The sequence below is a fragment of the Protopterus annectens genome, chromosome 14.part0 (genome assembly GCF_019279795.1).
Source record: "Protopterus annectens isolate FY-2018-M chromosome 14.part0, PAN1.0, whole genome shotgun sequence".
NCBI lineage: Eukaryota > Metazoa > Chordata > Ceratodontiformes > Protopteridae > Protopterus > Protopterus annectens.
Genome location: NC_056748.1, coordinates 238124239 through 238143169, shown reverse-complemented (window position 1 = coordinate 238143169; position 18931 = coordinate 238124239). Strand labels below are relative to the sequence as shown.

Below are 18931 nucleotides of genomic sequence, written 5' to 3'. Positions count from 1 at the left end.
TGTCTGAATAACAAAAGTGTTGAGGAAAGGGTTTTTGAAAAATAAGATACAGGACTAGGTTTATGGTCTGAAGAATAATAAAGGTTAGAGTTAACACACGTTAGTAAGGTGTGAAGAGGGACACTGTAATTTTGCTTTGAAGGCAAGCGGATATTACAGTTACATTCAGAACTTGATGTAAATTAAAAATTAGTTAAAGAGAAACTAATCTGGTGTGGGAGGTTATATATAGGTATAAGCACTACCTGATTAATTAGTCCATTAATCAGTCTATTAACGGAACATAACTAGATTGCCTGCTAATGATAAATCATTTACTAAGTCCAGTCAAAACAACTGCACTCATTCAGTTAATTATATCAGCATGTTGCGTATTATACTGCAATTCTCTTATGTAAGACAAAAAGTTATTAACTATACAGGCAGATCTTGGTATACACTTCAATAAAAAAACAAGTAAGCTCCTTCATACAGCTAATTCATTGTTTGCAAGAGTGTACCAAAGTTTCTCAGAGCCATTTGGTGATGATGTCAGTGTTTCCTTTTGTCATAGGAACCTAGCTGAAGTGAAAATACAGCTCAGGATATGAGCGAAGCAGAGTTAAGCACTCGTGAGTCTTAATTATTGGAAAGCTTCACTTCTCCCTCCCAGCTGTGTGAACTTTCCCTCCCTTTTTTCCCCATTCAAATAAATGGACAGTTAAACAAGGGGAAGTAGTCTGGAATCCAGTAAGCCACAAATCAGAAGGAAAACACTAACAGTCATCTTAGACCACAACTAGCAAATGCATAAACAAAATAGCAAAGCTCTCAGCCACCCAACAACCACAGCACCAATCCTTACCTCACACTGTCTCAAACAAAGCATAAAGTATTACAGAGACCATCTAAGTAGGAAAATCTCATAACTGCTTTTATGCATTACCGTCTGTTTCCTCTTCCAGTGTTCTCAGCATCTAGTTGCAAAATCAGCGGACTGTTACCAAGACACATTTATAATCACAGTCAACACACAGGATATTCAGACAAATCATCAGACAACCAAACATGGTAAACGATGGTACAGGTTTGTATCTCTAAGCCACAACAAACCTATGCCTACCAGGAAGCTATTAAAGCATAACTCGGGGTAAAGCAGTAACGGCAAAATGATGTATTGCCGTTTTAACTATACAAGCCAGCTGGAATAAGCAAAATAAGCCAGTCAGAACTAATACATTTCAATATAATAAGGAATGCAGTAACTAAGGCCAGATAAAAATGAAGAAAATGTTTCTTTTTATTGGGCCAGATTATTTAAGTGAATTTGGTAAACAGAAACAAAAAGCAATCTAGAAGTAAAGATAAACACATATAGTAAAAATAGTTTTTATATCTGTATTCTATAAAGTTTATGGTAAGTAGAACATAATAATTTATTCACTAATAAAGTGAATTAGGTTATGCTGAACATACCTCTACCTTTGTACTAACCATTAGAATCCTCAATTATCTAAAGTTTAAATATCAAAGCTTGTAGTTTGATTACTTAACTTTTGGTTTTAAGCATAAATGAGAGATTACATTTTCATTGTGATTAGTTCTGATGACAATTCAAGTCATAGTAAAAAGTTCTTTTTTTTTTGGAAGTTAAAGTAAACAAGCAATTATTTTTTTACAACAGATATTTTGGGCTCAGTCTTTTGTTTTGTTTTGTTTTTCCTGACATCAGTCCAAGTACTTGTTTCTTTTATTCTTTTGAGAAATGGGGATATCAATTCCATATCTTCTGGTACATTATTATTTTTGGTAAATGATGAAGCTATATCTAGATCATTAAAAGTTCTCATCTCATCTCATTGGCATACAGAATTGTTATCTTAGCTGGAAAGGCAAGTTGAGCTTTGATATTGTTTTGCTTTAGCAGTTTTATCACTGGCCATACTTTTTTTCTTTGTTCAATTACTCTGGTGGAGTAATCATTATCAAATCTTATCAAGTTCTGGTTATGCTTTAAAGGTATTTCCTCCAGGAAGATCATAAAATTAATTCTTTGTCCAAATATGAGAGACATTTTATAACAGTTGATCTGGGAGGGGTATTCGCTGATGAGGAAGCAGGTTCCCCCCAGAGCTCTGTGGGCTCTCTCGATACCAAAGGAAAAACCTTCTTTTAAGTCTAGGAAATCCGGAAGCCAAATAGTTAAAAATGAAATGATTTCCTCACCTTCTGTGTTTTCTGGTAACCCGAAAATTCTACTATTGTTTCTCCTCTCTCTATTTTCTAAGTCATCTATTTTGTTTATCAGCCAATTATTTTGTTTCAGAAGATATTCTTTTTGTGTTTCTTCTTCTTTGAGTGTCAGTGTAATGTCTTTTGGAGAGGTTTCAATATTTACTATTTTTGATTGATGCTGTTGTAACAGTTCCTTTAAAGTATCAGTCTGTTTCTGGCAGTTTATTTTAAGATTCTTTAAGTTTTCTTTAAAGTCATCCATCTTCAAGGATAGCTCCTGCAGGGTGGTTGTCATAATTTGGATTTCCTTTCTTAAGGCTGCATCAGGATGTGCGTTCCTTGAGGTGCTCATTTTCAGAAACTGAGATTTTCTCCAAGTTCTTCTGACAGGAAAATTTTGATGAAAGTTCACCAAAATAACTATTTATATAGTTTAACTGTTTATCTATAAGTTTTTTGTTATTTTTTTCTCAAAAAAAAACACATTTTCCTGTTTAATTTAACTGATTTATCGAGCTCTAAAGTTCTGCTGATTTCAGTGTGCCAGTCAGGCTCCACCTCTCATACATACATTTTCACTAGAATGAGGAAAGACTTCATTACTGTCTAATTTGCATATCACTGAATCTGAATTGCATGGTGTAAGCACTACTGGTAACTCATGCATCCTGTTTTTATCTACTTATTTATTTATTTATGTATTTATTCATATTTGTTACTAGGTTAGTGCACTGATCTCAGTGCACCATTTGCACACACAGCTCAGGTGAATAGGATCACATAAGAAATTACCAAAACATATTTCTACATGTGTGTGTGTGTGTGTGTGTGTGTGTGTGTGTGTGTGTGTGTGTGTGTGTATGTATATATATATATATATATATATATATATATATATATATATATATATATATTTACATATGCAAAAATATGCTGCAATGTTGACTTCAACAAGTAACAACAAGTAATTTACAATCTCAAAACATGGATGTAAAAATGGAATCATGCTTAGCAGAGCTTTTTAGCTAAGATGTAGCCATAATGAACGACTTACACTACAAGGATAGCAACATATTATACAGAGAGGTATGAAGACATTAGAAGAGTTGAGTGTGAACAGTTGCAGGAAAGGACATCATAGGGAGAAGACAGAGAAATGGTAACAGAGACATGCAGATGGAAGAGGAAATTAAAGGAGAGGTAGTGTGAGTGATGAGAAGAGGGAGTTAGGGTGAATGAGGAGTACTACGTGACAGTATGATAAGATGAAAGAAGGAAGGATGAAATAGGGATATAGCAAAGAAAGATAGCTGCAAGGTTCATGTAATGTGAATTGTATGAGTGCAGTTGTACTCTGTTGTGGTGAAGAGGTGTTTCTTACAGCTGTTGTTTGACATCCAAGTACTTTTGGATGTTTCTGATTTACAGAGAAATGGAGATCCATAGTTTAGGTGCTAGAATGGAGAATGAATGGTGAGTGCAATGAAGTTTAGATTTTGGAATTAGCATTGTGGGTTGATAATGAAAAATACCCCTGAGAATGTGTGTGGGGGTGGGTGTTTGGTGAAGAGTTTATGTGTGAGAGGGGAAGATGTCTAAGGAGAAGGGGTTTTGAAAATTAGTGATCCTAGGAGGAGGTTGGCTGTCAAATATATTGAGAGCCATTTGGCTTTGGAAGAGTAAGGCAGTGGTGTCCTTTAACAGGGGAGATAGTAATAAACCAGCAGAAGTTATTAGAGATGGGTTGCAAGATTGTGGCATTTTTATTTGAGGCTACAGCTAATATGGGTAGTCCATATTTGAATTGAGATGAGTATTCCTTTGCCTATGACAGTTTAGATTGCTTGGACAGAAAAGGTGATAGTTTGTTTGCTCAGAACAATAACATGTTTATCTTTTTGCATGTGTTTTGAATGTGTAGTTGAAAGTTAAGCCAAATAGCAAGGTATTTGAAGGATAGTTTCTATGGTGGTATTGTTAACATCTTTAGTATTATGGAAGCTGGGTGCATTGGCTGTTTTTTTGGATTGTTCCAAATCACATTGTTTTTTTTTTTGAGGGATTGAGTATAGGTGTCTGGCTTTTTAGCTATTGATTGAAGGTTTGGAAGTCATCTTGGAGCGGAGTTTGAATAACAGAGATGGATTTTTTGACCCGTAGATGACCATGTACATCATGGATGATTACAGTAAGTACATAGTGCCAGACATTAGAGTTTCATTAGTGCTCAGAAAATGCCTTGTGATACTTAAACATGTTGCTGTTTTAACATTTTAAATTAGTCAGAGTATTATTTAAAATGTCTCCCTGGTGTCATCTAGTGTTTCTTCCAGCTTTGTTTGCAAGTCTTCAGCATGGCCATACAGAGGAATGTCTGCCCCCCAGACACACCCCCATCCTTCTCTGTTCCTGATTTTACAGAACACTTCTGAGTTTGCCTCTTATACCTGCCCTGTGTCTCATAACTCATGCACTGAACAGTCAGCCCTAGTGCCAGACATTACCATTTCTTTCTTTATTGTTCGGAAAATACATCAGGACAGAAAGACAATGCCTTTCTAAAGCCCTCAACTGATGTCAAGAGCTACAACTCTGTTCAGTTAGGGAACTGTAAAAGGGTACAGGGCTCAGACATTTTTGCTCCCTTGTATTTTTTAATGACTTAGAGTAACTGACAGAGATTCCCTGGTGATGTCTAGTGGTAGTGCAGAGGACTAAAGCACTGCTTGCTGTGCTATAGAGTAGAATTTGAAAATGTTTAAAAGCCTTGTTCTTTTAACTGTTTTAGGTGACTTAAAGTTATATTTAAGGAATATGTCTGGTGTCTAATACACATGCACAAATGCACCAAGACAGGTTACACATATCTGATGACTTTTATTCCTCTTGCATCCCTAATTCCCTTAGTTAATATTTCTATTCCAAGGCCACAATGTTATGGAAAGGGAAACACATGCATTCATTGTTTGCTAATGTTGTGTGACCTCAGATTAAGAATAATTAATAATGAGTGTAAACTGCCAGTTGGGAGACTGGGGGCCTGCCCTACACCAAAAATACTAATATTAATTTTAGCACTTTTGATGAATTTTAATGGTGGTAATATTGACAAGCTTACTGCAGACAGTATGCTGTAGAATGTATACCATGGTATACATCAATTTTTTAGACCAAGAATCATGCTGTGCATTGTAAATGATGCTGGAATCAGCTGCCATGATGGCTACACAGCATGTGTCATTGACAGCCATCAGAGCACTGCTTGCAATATTGTTCATTGTGTTCACCTGCCGCTCGTCTAGTTAGGATATAATAGACGAGTCTTTGTGGGTTCTGTTCAAGCAGCTTTATTATGTACAAACACATCATGATTGAAGCTTATTAACTTTAACTTAGGTAACTTATATACAAACTAGCTACATTCATTCTTACATGACCACACTCTCTGGCTGCACTTTCAAAATGGCACTGGATATAGCACGTGCCTGCTATTTATATATATATATATATATATATATATATATATATATATATATATATATATATATATATACATGTTCACTCCTTGATATGCTTCTTAAAGACACAGCACATGCACTCTGTTCTACATCATGTATGCCAATAAGGGAAGTGCAGACAGCACCTGGCATACCACCTGTTCATTGACCAGTAGACCATGAACCATTTCCATATGAACAGTGAGACCTTAATGGACCTTGTGGAACTGTGTCGCCCACAAGCAGACTGGAGGAGGATGTGTGATATGTTTATTCCTGTGATTATTAAGGTATGCATAGCTTTAACCATCTTAGCTAAAGGAACCTTTCAGTGACCAGCTGGGAACACATTAGAAATATTGTATGCATCAGCTTCATGCATCCTGAGCTAAGTTCTTGATATCATGCTACATCATGTGGGGGAACATACCTAGTTTGCTGTGACTGCAGAGAAGAGAACAAGCACCATTTGAGTATTTCACAACATTGCCCATATACCTGAGGTCTGGAAACCCATAAGTTGCATACACACAAACCATCAAGTCCCCACCTCATCCAGAGGGGCTGCAGTACTTCTTCAGGAAGGCCATCATCATCATCATCTATCCCCTTTTCCCATTTTCTACATGGAGTCAGTGTGTGTCCCTTTTTGCAATCTTTCCCTATTCAGTGCCACTCTTTTACCTTCTTCAACATTTCTGCCTCACTGTCACAGGTCTTCTCTCACACAATCCATCCTCCTCTTTTGCTGGATGCCCTTATTTCCTCTTACCTTTTTCCTGTATGTCCCACATCTTCTTCACCAGATTGCCTTCTGCTTTCCTACACATGCGCAAACCACCATAATCTGTTCTCTTTGACCTGTTTCTGTAATAATAGCATATTTGACTTCTGCAGTTATGTCCTCATTTCTTCATTTGTCCCACAGTGTGCATCCTACCACCCATCTCAGACACTTCATCTCAATCACCTTTAGCTTCCTCGTCTGCACTGCCTTTACTGCCCAGGTTTCTGTACCATACAGTAGTACTGGTCACACCACTGTTTTATACATCTTACACGTAAGCTTCTTTAGCATTCTTCTGTCATAAACTGTGTACCAGCTGGCTGCAGCCCCTCTGATTCTAGCTTTGACCTCCTCATTTAGACTTCCCTTCCCCTTAAACACCCCTCCCAGATACCTGAAGCTATTAACCTATTCCGCTGTTTTCCCTTCTATCTCAAGTCTCAGCTTCTTCTGATTTCCCCCATTTACTATTATTGCAGCTACCTTATCTGTACTCAGTTTTATCCCATGTGCCTTCAATTTTGCATTCCGTTCCCCTACCCTTTGATGAATTTCTTACTCAGAGTCAGCCTGTAATGCCACATCGTCTATATATAGCAACTTTGTTGACCTGACCCACTGATCTGTTTACTAATGTAGTTCATCACCAGTATTAACAACACTGGGCTCAGAGATGAACTCTGAAGCATATCCGCTCTGACTGGGAACCCCTCTGTAAGAAAAAACACCATTCATACTTGAGTCATTGGGCCTTGGTACATAGCTTGCACTAATTCTAACAATGTTTTTGGGACTCCAAACCACCACAGGACTCCTCAAATCAGCTTTCTTTGGACCTGGCCATATGTTTTCTCGAAGTCTATGAATGCCCAGTTGGACTCTTGCCTCATTTCTAGTTTTTTCTCAAGTATTTGGCAAATATTGGGTCAGTTGTGCTGCATCCTGATCTTAATCTGAACAGCTCATTTGCCATCTTACATTTTACTACTCTGCATATGTACTTATCAATTACCCTTTCCAGAATTTCCATGCAGTGCTACAGGAGTTTGATATCTGTATATTGCCCACAGTTGTGAATTTCCCCTTTTGTTCTTGAACATTGGCACTAGTATGCTTATTCTCCAATCCTCTGGGATATATTTTTCTCTCTATACTGCTATGAGTACCCTTAGGAGCCATTTTTCCCCTCTCTCACCCAACATCTTGGTTACATCTGCTGTGACCTCATCTATGCCTGCTGCTTTCTCTGACATCATTTTCCTTTGTTTTTAGTATTTATTTCTTCTAGGGTGGGTTCCTCCTCTTACCATAGGCTGTGTCTGGAGCAGTACAGCTTCTGTAGGGTTTTCTTCTTTCTGAAGCTGCTGGAAGGACTCCCATTTGCTTTTGATGTCCTGTGGACTGGTGAGAAGGCCGTTACTGGCATCCCTTATAAAGGGTGTCTGACTATCTTTTTTATCATTCTGTCTTTGCCTTGCCATCTATGTGCTATCCACGTGCCATCCACTCAGTCACTTTCCAGAAGTTGGTAGAGTGCCTGTGATGACTTCATCTTTCCTATTGCAAATCCTGTCCTAGCCTCTTTGTTAGCCAAGCAGTATACCATCCTTGCCTGGTCTGTCTTTTCTATCCTCCTCTTTTCCTGCATTTCTTCCTCCTTTTGAGGACTTCCTGGACTTCTGTATTCCACCATCAGCTTTCCTTATGTACCTTATTTCCACACCTGGCTCAGCTGCATATCTGTTCTGTAGTCCTCATACATGCTGTTTTTTGAAGCAATGCCATTCTTCTTCAGCTCCACCTATTTCCTCTTTTCTTGAGGTGCTAATGCCCTGAGTAATTCCTTAGACTTTTGTGTTTTCTCTCCAGTAAACGTGCAGGTCTTTTTTGACCTTAGAGCCTTCTTCCCCCGTTTCCCTTATTGCCCTGTTTTTGAGGTAAGTTATTAACTTAGCTGCACAGTAATGTATCCTATTTACTTCTGTTATATCAAATGAATTTCTGTGGATAGTCTTGATTACTTTGTTAATTTGTTTTATCAAACATTTAACATTTTGAGTCTTACTGACTTTGTGTAATCTATTTCTTTCATTGATCTTAATATATCTATCCATTTCTATTAAATCAAGTAACTCTTCCCCTAGATCATTTTCTTTTAAACTGAGGGCACATTCTTTGTTTTCCATTTCCTGCCGACTTTCTACATAATGTTACAGAAAATCATCCTATGACATATTCTCTTTAGTTGCATCCTGCATCATCCATTACTCTTTCATAAGGGAACTTACTGGGCTATCACGCCACAACATTGAATGTGTCAGAGTTGCCACTGTTTCCTGCTGCTCCCTTTCTGTGCAATTCCAACTGAACTTTTGTACTGGTTTCCTACTGAAGGCCCTATAATATTGTCTTGTGGCAAGTGATCAGATGCTTCCTGTTCCACCTGTTTCTTTTTAATTTGGAGACTCATTGTTCCATCATGCTGTGGTGTTACTTGAGATGGATTTTCTTTACTAAAGTAATCCTTAACTTCAATTTTTATTTCTTTAACTTACTACTCCTTTCTACTTTCCCCTTTTGTTTTCTTACTTTTTGTAATGTGAAATTTTAATATACGGATGCCTTTGCCTGTACTTCTCTTCAAACATCTTTGGTGCTTTTTTTTTTGGCTTAATTAGTTTTGATTTCACCTTTGCATAAATATTGCACCAGACTAAATCTCTTTTTCTTTACTATGCCCTTATTTCTTCTTCTGATGTCTCCTAATCCACCTGTTTCTACTTACTTTGGGGACTCATTGTTCTATCTTGGTATAACATAACCTGTGTTACACTTTCTACACTAAATTCTTCACTTTGCATGTAATCCATAACCTTAGCTTCTCTTTGTTTAACTTCCACTTAATAATCTTTTATTCTACATTCGCCCTTTGTGATCTTATTTTTGGATTGTGAAATGTTTTGTATCTGGGTGCCTTTACCTGTATTTCTCTTCAAATAACTTTGTTTGGTTTACTTAAGCCCCAGGATTCACTGGCTATGGCTCAGCCTATGAAGTCCTCTAGGCCACCTAAATCTTTGGCTCCCAGTTCAGAGCCGTCGTTGGGTGAAGCTGATACTTCCACCTCGGTTCCGGCCAGAACCAATGTGCCTTCCTCCCAGTCGGTTCTGACACGCACTTCAGAGCCATCAGGGAGTCGAAAGAGATCTAGGTCTCCCTCCCTTGAGTCGATATGCTCGGCTCTGAGGTCTCCTCTGCTCCATTCGGAGCACAGTCATTGGTCCTCCCACTCTTCTCAGTCCTCAAGACTTTCAGATCACGATGTGGTAAGAGTGGTCAGTAGGCTTTTGAAATCACAGACCCTAGCTAAATTGTTGTCCAGCCCCCCCTCATCAGGTGTCGGCTCCATCCATGTCTGAAGTTATTCCTCCTCCAACTCCTCCCTTGAGCTCGGAGCCGGAGTTTGTTGGGGTTTGAGTCGTGGAACCAGCGGCCTCGATACCTTCTCCTTCGGTTCTGTCGTCAGATCTGATCACTTCCTTGGTACCGTCCTTGGAGGGATCTGGGCGCAGTGACTCCCTCATTGGCTCAGAAGGGGTGAGTGGCATCAGACCCTTGTCCAACCTCGTTCTCCCCCTCGGAGCTTCAGCACAGGTGAACTCGGCTCCTACATCAGCTTTGGAGCCATCCCCCTTGGTGCGGAAAGAGATTCCGATCTCTTCGGAACCGGAGCTTTCTCGGCATGCGAGCAGGGATGCCTTTGAGATCATGAGAAGTGTGCTGGCCCCTGAGTCAGCCCCACGAACATCCCCATTGGCTCCTCCCACTACGGTGCCTGCATCTGCCTCTGCCCCTCCTCCAGACCCCAAGTGTGGGGAACCAATGCTCCAGGGTACCCCCTTGGGTGTATCTTTCTCTTCTGCGGCCTCCCCTGATCATTCAGAGGAGCCACCTCATAAGAGGAAATGCAAGAGGAAGCATGTTGACTCCCCTGAGAAGGGTCCCCAAGATCCCCCTCTGAAGATGTCTCCTTCTCAGACATCCTTGAGATGCTTAGGCTGAGGGGGAACTGGATTACACTAAGCTCTTCCGAGGATGAGTCAGTATTCCTGGATGTGTTTGGATCCCAACCTTCCACCTCCTGGGTGTTTCCGCCTTTTGACCTACTGATGTCTGTGGTGGCTTAGAAGGCATGGTCAGCTCCAGACACAGTGGAACCGACCCCCAGAAGACCCACTAAATTCATAACTGCACCACAGGATAAACAGTTTTTGACTAAAGGTGTTCCCGTTGATGCCATGGTGCTAGCGGCGGCCACAAAGAAGGAGTTGGCTGAAACTTCTTCAACTGTTCATCCCCCTAACAAGGAGTCCAGAACAATGGACAGATATGGGAAGTGGATGTTCTCTTTAGTGACCTTTTCCATGAGGTCTCTGAATTATTTTTGCCACTTTACCCTTCTTCAAAGAGCTTAGAGATACATCAGCTGAGGGGGCCCAGGCTAGGGTAGCCCCCCAGCTGGCGACTCTTAATTCAGTGGTGAACTCCTCCAGGCTAATTTCTTATGCAGCCGATGGTGCGAGTAGAGCCACAGGCACAGGCGTTGCCCTTAAGAGGCACGCATGGATGCGGCTATGTAATTTTGAAGAACCCTTCAGAGCGTCTTTCACCAATACCCCCTTTGATGGTTCTGCTCTCTTCAGATCACAGGTGAAGGACACCCTAACCAGGTGTGAACAGGAAGGCAAGACTCTCTCTGCCATGGGAGTCCATTTTTCCACTCCTTCCAGACCATATCCCAAGGGTCAGAAGAGTGGAAAGATGTATATCCGGAAATCTCAGGGAGCCTTGCCGGACACACGTGGTGAATTCCCATCCAGGGGGAGAGGAGGGAACAATAATAGATGCCGCCCTTGTGGCAAATTGGGTCTGCAAAACCAGGGCAGCAGAGAATCCTTCTCTGAGAAGCCCTTCTAGCATCCCTGAAGGGTTGCCCGGCTGCCCACCTCTGGAGGCAGTCGGGGGAAGATTATCACTGTACCCAAGAGCCTGGCAAGACATAACACAAGACAAATGGGTACAGTCTGTTATATCCGGAAGCTACAGAATTCCCTTTGTTCGCACTCCCTTATTGTTAAACAAGTCCCTTCCAGATGTTCCACCCAATCTAAGGGATCAAGCAGTTCAAGAAGTTTCAAAACTGCTAAGAAAACGAGCCATCCAGCAATTCCCAGCAGACCAGCAAGGATCTGGAATTTACTCAAGGTTCTTTCTGGTACCAACAAAGACAGGGGACTGGAGATCCATTCTGGAGCTCAGCAGACTGAACAGGTCTGTAAAAAGAACAAAGTTTCAGATGGTCACACTACAGTCCATTTTACCCTTTCTGGGTCAGGACAATTGGATGTGCTTTATAGATCTTCAGGATGCGTACTACCACATCAAAATGGACAGACTCTCCAGAATATTCCTTTGCTTCTGGCTGGGAGCCAGCCATTATCAGTTCAGAGCTCTGCCCTTTGGTCTCACCACAACCCCCAGGGTGTTCACCAAATGTATGGCAGTAGTTACCGCTCACCTGAGACAGCAAGGATTCCAGGTGTTTCCATATCTAGACGACTGGCTCCTCACTGCTACCACCAGGCATCACCTTCTGCGAGCAGGAGACTACACTATCAAGACTTGCTCCAGGCTAGGTATCACAATAAGTTTCAAAAAATCTGCATTGTCGCCCTGTCAGTCTATCACCTTTATAGGTGCAAAGTTAAATACAAAAGAGATGTCAGCAAGCCTTCCACCAGACAGGGTATTAGCGATTCACCAACATGTGCAGGTTTGATTAGCATGCAAAAGAATTCAAGCCAGGTTCGTCCTCCAAACTCTGGGTCTCATGGCAGCAGCGATCATACTCATTCCTCTAGCTCATTTTCACATGAGGATTCTCCAGTGGCTTCCTTTCACCCAATGGTCCTTCCAGCAGCTTCCTATGTCTCACATGATTATGATCACAGAAGCATGCAAAAAGCACCTTGCATGGTGGATGGTCTCCACATCAGTGCCCCAGTGCAGACCATTTGTACTCCCCCCTCCAGTTGCTATGGTGACCACGGACGCCTCCCTGATTGGGTGGAGGGTGCATTATCAGGGCAGAATAGTCCAAGGCACCTGGCAACCTCACGAGTACCATCTGCATATAAACGTCTTGGAGATGAGGGCCGTGCTTTTAGTGTTGCAAGATCTTCAGGACTCTCTTCCTACCGGGACCATTGCAATTCAAATAGACAATATGTCAGTAGTGTGGTACATCAACAAGCATGGCGGAACCAGGTCCTACCCCCTATGTCGAGAAGCACTCAGACTCTGGCAGTGGGTGATCTCTTCCCAATGGTTTCTGATCACAACGCACATCCCTGGACGTCCAACATTATAGCAGACAGGCTGAGCAGAGCAATTCTCATGCATCACGAGTGGTCTCTGAATCAGATAGCTGCGGACCAAATTTTCCACAAAATGGGGCCAACCTTGCTGCGACCTTTTTGCCACCCCCTTCAACAGCAAGTGTAGCAATTTCTTCTCTCTCCTTGCACTTCCCGGACATTCCCCCAGAGATGCTCTAGTCCACGATTGGCCTCAGGGACTTATTTATGCATTCCCTCTGTTTCCCCTAATCCCAAAGCTAATACAGAAAGCTACCATATTGGGTTGCAAAATGATCCTCATTCTCCTTACTGGCCTCAAAAAATATGGTTCCCGTTCCTGCATCATCATCTTCTCGAGCAGTCTTGGTCTCTGGACCTAGTTCCAGACCTTCTGATCCATCAATCGGGTGGGCTGCATCAATCCCTGCAATCTCTCCAGCTCACTGCTTGGTTGCTCCACTTCCAACTTTAGACACTCTTCCTTATATCTCCCCCTCTGTGCGCAAAATTATTTTATCATCACACAAGTCTACGACTAGAAAAACTTATGCTAGTAAGTGGAAACGTTTTTCTTCTTGGGCAGAGGCTAAGAGTATAGACCCCTTTTCAGCCCCCGTACACCACATTTTGGAATTTCATGCGGAACTCTTTCATGCTGGGTCCAATTAGAGTTCAGTTAGCTGCAATTTCAAATTTTCACATTGGCCTGTCAAAAAGTAATATCATGTCTCATAAGCTATGTAAAGCCTTTCTCAAAGGGACCACTCTGCTCAGGCCCCCAGCGAGAGATCCTCCACCTCCGTGGGATCTAAATTTGATTTTAGCTTCTCTAATTTTGCCCCCCTTCGAACTTGCAGCATCTTGTTCCCTGAAGTTTTTATCTTGGAAAACCTTCTTTCTGGTAGCTATTACTTCAGCCAGAAGAGTTTCGGAACTTCAGGCTCTTTGTATCCGTCGTCCGTACCTAGTGTTCCATAATGACAGGGTTATTCTCAGGACTAACCCTTCCTTCCTTCCTAAGGTTTCTTCAGAAAGTAACTTGAATCAGTCCATAGACCTTCCTCTGTTTTTTCCCAACCACTCCAACAGGGCGGAATATAAATTACATCAGTTAGATGTTCATAGGCAACTATATTTGCATAGAACTAAGGATATCAGGAAGTCGGACCAACTTTTTCTTTCTTATGCTGAGGGTAAACAAGGCCTTCCAGTCTCAAAAGTAACCTTGTCCAGGTGGTTGACTGCTATTATCACATTTATCTATCAACTGAGGAACAAAGAGTTGCCTATCAAACCAAAAGGTCATTCCACCAGAGCTTTAGCCACTTCTGTGGCCTTTCAGGCTAGGTTGCCCATGGAATCTATTTGAGCTGTGGCTATGTGGACCAACCCACATACTTTCATTTCACATTATAAGTTGGATGTTGTTTCCAGGAGCAGAGCTGATTTTGGTTCCACTGTTCTGAAGAGTTTGTTTCGATGACCCCCCCCCCCCCCCAGGGATTTAGGTGCTAGGGATGCTGTCCCAACCAGCAATAATGAAGGCGACATAAACAACTTAACATAACGAAGTTATGTACCTACCATAGCGTTCCATATTAGTTGTCTTCTTCTCGCCTTCTTTCTTGCGTCCCACCCTCCATCCCCCAATCCTAGTAGACCGAGAAGAGTTCCTTATGGTTTTTACTGGCTGAGCCTTCTCTGGCTATTCCTTTCTGCCTAGTAGCCTCACTGGTAGGATTTATACATTCTAGGATAGGATTCTCTCCTTATTATGTCTGCAGTTAGACTTATCAAACGAGATCTGGGTATCTAGCGTCAGGCATCATAGGATATGGGGTGGCCTCAAGCCAGTAAACAGCTCTCGAGCTTTTGAAGATGGCCGAGTCGGAGCCGAGGATTGGCTCCGAACCCAACCAGCAAGAAAGAAGGTGAGAAGAAGACAACTAACATGGAACGTTATGGTAGGTACATAACTTCTTTAAATTCTATATGTTAGGCCATTTTTTACCTGTTTTGTGACATAAGGTTACAGAATCCTCAATTATGTAATCCCAAACAGAAACAACTGGTTAGAATGACTAATACAAATGAAGAAAACTACCTAAAACAATGAAATATACCCTCAACATTAAACTAAACACATGAAAGCAACCACCTACTTAACAGAAAGTTCATGACATATTTGAATAACAGTGCAAATATCCTGTTTTGGTCGGAGCAATTCTCTCACATTTCAATAAAAAGATCAGTACTGCAGTTGTTTTAAATACCCCATCTGTGATTTAGAACACTAAAGAAGATGCTAGAATGTTTAACTCTAAACACTTCTCCACTAAGCTGAAACTATCCATATGTTGTAAGTCAAGGTCCTAAATGGTCTTTTTTTCAGCATTTTAAATATAATATTTGATTGCATACTTGCCTTCCCAGATTGAATCGATTGTGGCGAGGTCCACTGCCTGTATAATGGAGGGCACAGCACAACCAAGCATAGGATACCCTCCATTTGGATAGAAATCAATATGGCCAACAGGCTGTGACATTCCGAAACCTAAAACATATCAAATAAAAATATAGATAGTGAAAGAGGAAATTCTTACTATCACCTTCTGTCTTTCTCACAATCACACACTATTAAAGATGTATTTCAAGGTTATTAAGGTACACATGCATGACCCAAAGTCCCACTCACCCATTCTACTATTGATTTACTATCTCTTAACTGGTCATCAGGTTAGATAAATGCACTTGTAACTTTTTGTGGGTCACTGCTCAGCCTATGCAAATATCAACTCTTTATTGCTGTCTTTTTAACTTAGAACAATAAACCAAATGGCCTAAGTTTGAATAGCAGCTCAAGCACTGGAAGAGCTGGGAAGGGGGTAGGCTATTATGCTAGCCAAATTAACCCTTTATTGCCCTGGCTTTATGGCAGAAAGAGATTAAGACCTAACTATGATGCAGATGACCTGCATTTGAATAGTGATTCAGGAAGTGAAATATCTGAGAAGGTGGAAGGTGGGAATATGGATCTTATGTAGGCTCACCCAATGTAGTGGAGGGAAATGGTGGTCCTTGTCAGCCAAATTGCTCCTGTACATAACAACAATGGGGGCAGGGCATGCACTTGCTATCTCAAGCCAGTATTGCTAGCTGCCTCAGGCATGTATATGGCACAAACCACATAAAGGCATAGAATCTCCCTGCACTGATGTGGTGCTCATGTTAGTGAGTTGGGGGACCTAACCCCAAACCCAATTTCTGTTTATATGGCAGATCCAGAGCAAAGAGCTGATGATCAGAAGCCAACTGTGATAAAGCACAATTAAAAAAAATATTAAGCCTTTAGTCACTCCACTGAATTTGTTCTTCTCTGATCAGTAGGAGAGTTGTTGGTTTTGTACATATTTCTTAATTTTTGATAGAGATATTCTAGCTTATTGTCACCTTTTCATAAAATACTATAAACTGATAAATAGGGTTAACTATGCCCGTATTCATGAGACCTGACTGTTTAGGCAGCCTCACACATAGCAGTAATGCTATAAAATAATATCTCTGGGAGTAGCTCAAGCAAAGAAAGTACCAGCACTACATCTAGAAATACGTCATTGTATAATGGCATTGTGGCACTTCAGAGTTGTATGCAATTCTAGAATAACTGTGATAGTGGCAACATTCACCTTTGGAACTTATTTCCACACATCCCAAGAATATTTATACTAAACAAGCCATTAATGACTGCACAACTGTTCATTCCTCTGAATCATAGCCGTCCCAATCTATTCAAAATGAATGAAACATAAGGAACTACACATTTAAGTTTTTATGTATTGTTATTTTTTGTTAATCAGATAAGTGGAATGACCCATGAACCTTTTTCAGCCATGGCTGGTGTCACAAGGACAAAAAATACTTAGTGCCCCCCCCCCCCCCCACACACACACACACACACACACACACACACATACACAAACATATACAAATATATGAGAGAGGGAAGAAAGCATTAGGGTAGTCAATCAGCCAGCATGCTTTTTGGGACATGATAAGAAACAAGAACACCCGGATAAAAGTCACATAAAAAGAGAGAACAACTTCCAAACTCCACAAAATCATGAAAAAGGGAAAACATGCAAACTCCACAAAGCCAGTAACCAAAAGTTAGGCCTGAACCCTAGAGTTGTAAGGCATTAATCTTACAACTGACTCACTGTACTGGATGGGATTTGCTGTATATGAAATGAATGAGTGGAATGAATGCCACTGATAAATATGTTTTTTTCCAGGGCCTCAGCTGAAATGGGTCTGACCCTGTCAGACATCCCGGTTAACAAAAAAAAAAAAAAAATTAAAAACAGATACAATTTAATTTTTAATTATTCAATTTTCGATTGCTTCCTCTCACAGAAGGTAAGGTACCAGAAGAATCTGATATGTACAAAGAGCACATTTCAATTACTAATGCAATGCACACCATAGCTGAATTTCCTCATTGTGAGGTCTTAAAAAGGAATCCTTTTACTCAGCTAACATGCTCAGAAGTTGCAAAAAAAATTGGTATGCACAATGTTCTAATGTTTTAAGTAATTCTTTTATTCTTTTTAATTATTTCTATCAGTACAGAATGTCATAATTAAGTCAAATTATTTTTCTCCCACAAGTTTGATTATCAAGTTGTCCCAATAACCTACTGATCTATTACTTTCCCCTTGACCTTTCAGAGATACAAATATGGAAAAATACATACTTATCAGAACTTTACTACGTCACTGCTTAAGTGGATGTAGATCAGGGGGATGGAACAGAAAAAAATGACAGTCAGAAGCCCTATGAAGGCCCTACCTCCTCATGAGATCACATATTACATCCATTGTAGTGGCCAATGGAGCTTGCCGGTACTGTTGACATGGAGAAGATGCATGCACATGTGCACATGCATGCTTGTGTGTGTGTGTGTGTGTGTGTGTGTGTGTGTGTGTGTGTGTGTGTGTGTGTGTGTGTGTGTGTGTGTGTGTGCGTGTGTGAGTGTGTGTGTATTGCCCCTGTTAACCTGACTCACAACCTATACAATTGTCATCATACAATGTTGGCCACTCAACTGGTGCATTCACAATTGAATTCTTCTCTGATAATGGTGTTCTGAGAACACAAGATTGTGTAACATCCTATGATTCAAGTACTGAACTAAATGGCAGACAGAACATAACTGTTGTTTTACTAAGAATGGGTTAAAGGAGAATTTGTAAACGTCTTCCAATAAAGCAAGTTGTAATAAGACCAGTATGTAAGTAAGCAGTAATACTCTGTGCATTGGGATGATTACTTATATTTTGTTGGGGGATATTCAGATGAGCAACTTTTCATCAAATGTTTTACTCTGAATTTCATTTCACCACAATTAGTTGAATTGTGCATTCCAGTGGTGCAGTTACAGTGGCTTTTTCCACTTTTCCCCACTTTAGTGTGACCATGAAATTGGTGTATATAATTTGGGGGCAGTAGGAGTCCAAGCCCTCCATAGAGGATGCAGGAGAGTGCCACCCTGCAAAAGTGCACTTTTTTTTATGATGGTGTTTTTCAAATTACTTTCTGATGATGAAAAATTGATAATCTATAATTTGTTGTAGAGACTGTCAATCAAACACTGAGAACCCCAGCTGGTAATTACCAAGTTATGCATTCTCAAATGGACAGTTTTGAGTCTTATAGCAAAGCTCAAGGGTTGAAATTCTCATGCTAGAATGGAGTAAATTGAAGCCATAATTCTCAACTCTACTAAGTATTAATGTTGTTATTTCATATTTTTATTTTTTGTGCGAGTAGTGAGCATGAGCAAATCCATTCCGAGTTTTGATACAAGTCAGTTGCTCACCAGTACTTCAGGGTTTGTATTTCAATTTTTTAATCTGTTGTAATCACGCTTGTAATTTTTTTTTTCAGAAATGTTTGCTGAAGAGATGGTTGCTGTAGCTCCAGAGAGGACTTTATTTGTTACATGTTTACTCTAC

General features: G+C 40.5%; 1 protein-coding gene across 1 annotated transcript in view; it reads right to left on the bottom strand.

Moving 5' to 3' along the window:
- Nucleotides 1-18931, bottom strand: part of LOC122788927 (pancreatic lipase-related protein 2-like) — a 264799-nt gene that overhangs the window by 149805 nt on the left and 96063 nt on the right. The window contains exon 8 of the mRNA XM_044055961.1: nucleotides 15343-15471. Coding sequence (XP_043911896.1) covers nucleotides 15343-15471 — 129 coding nt within the window. The remainder of the gene's footprint in view (nucleotides 1-15342; nucleotides 15472-18931) is intronic.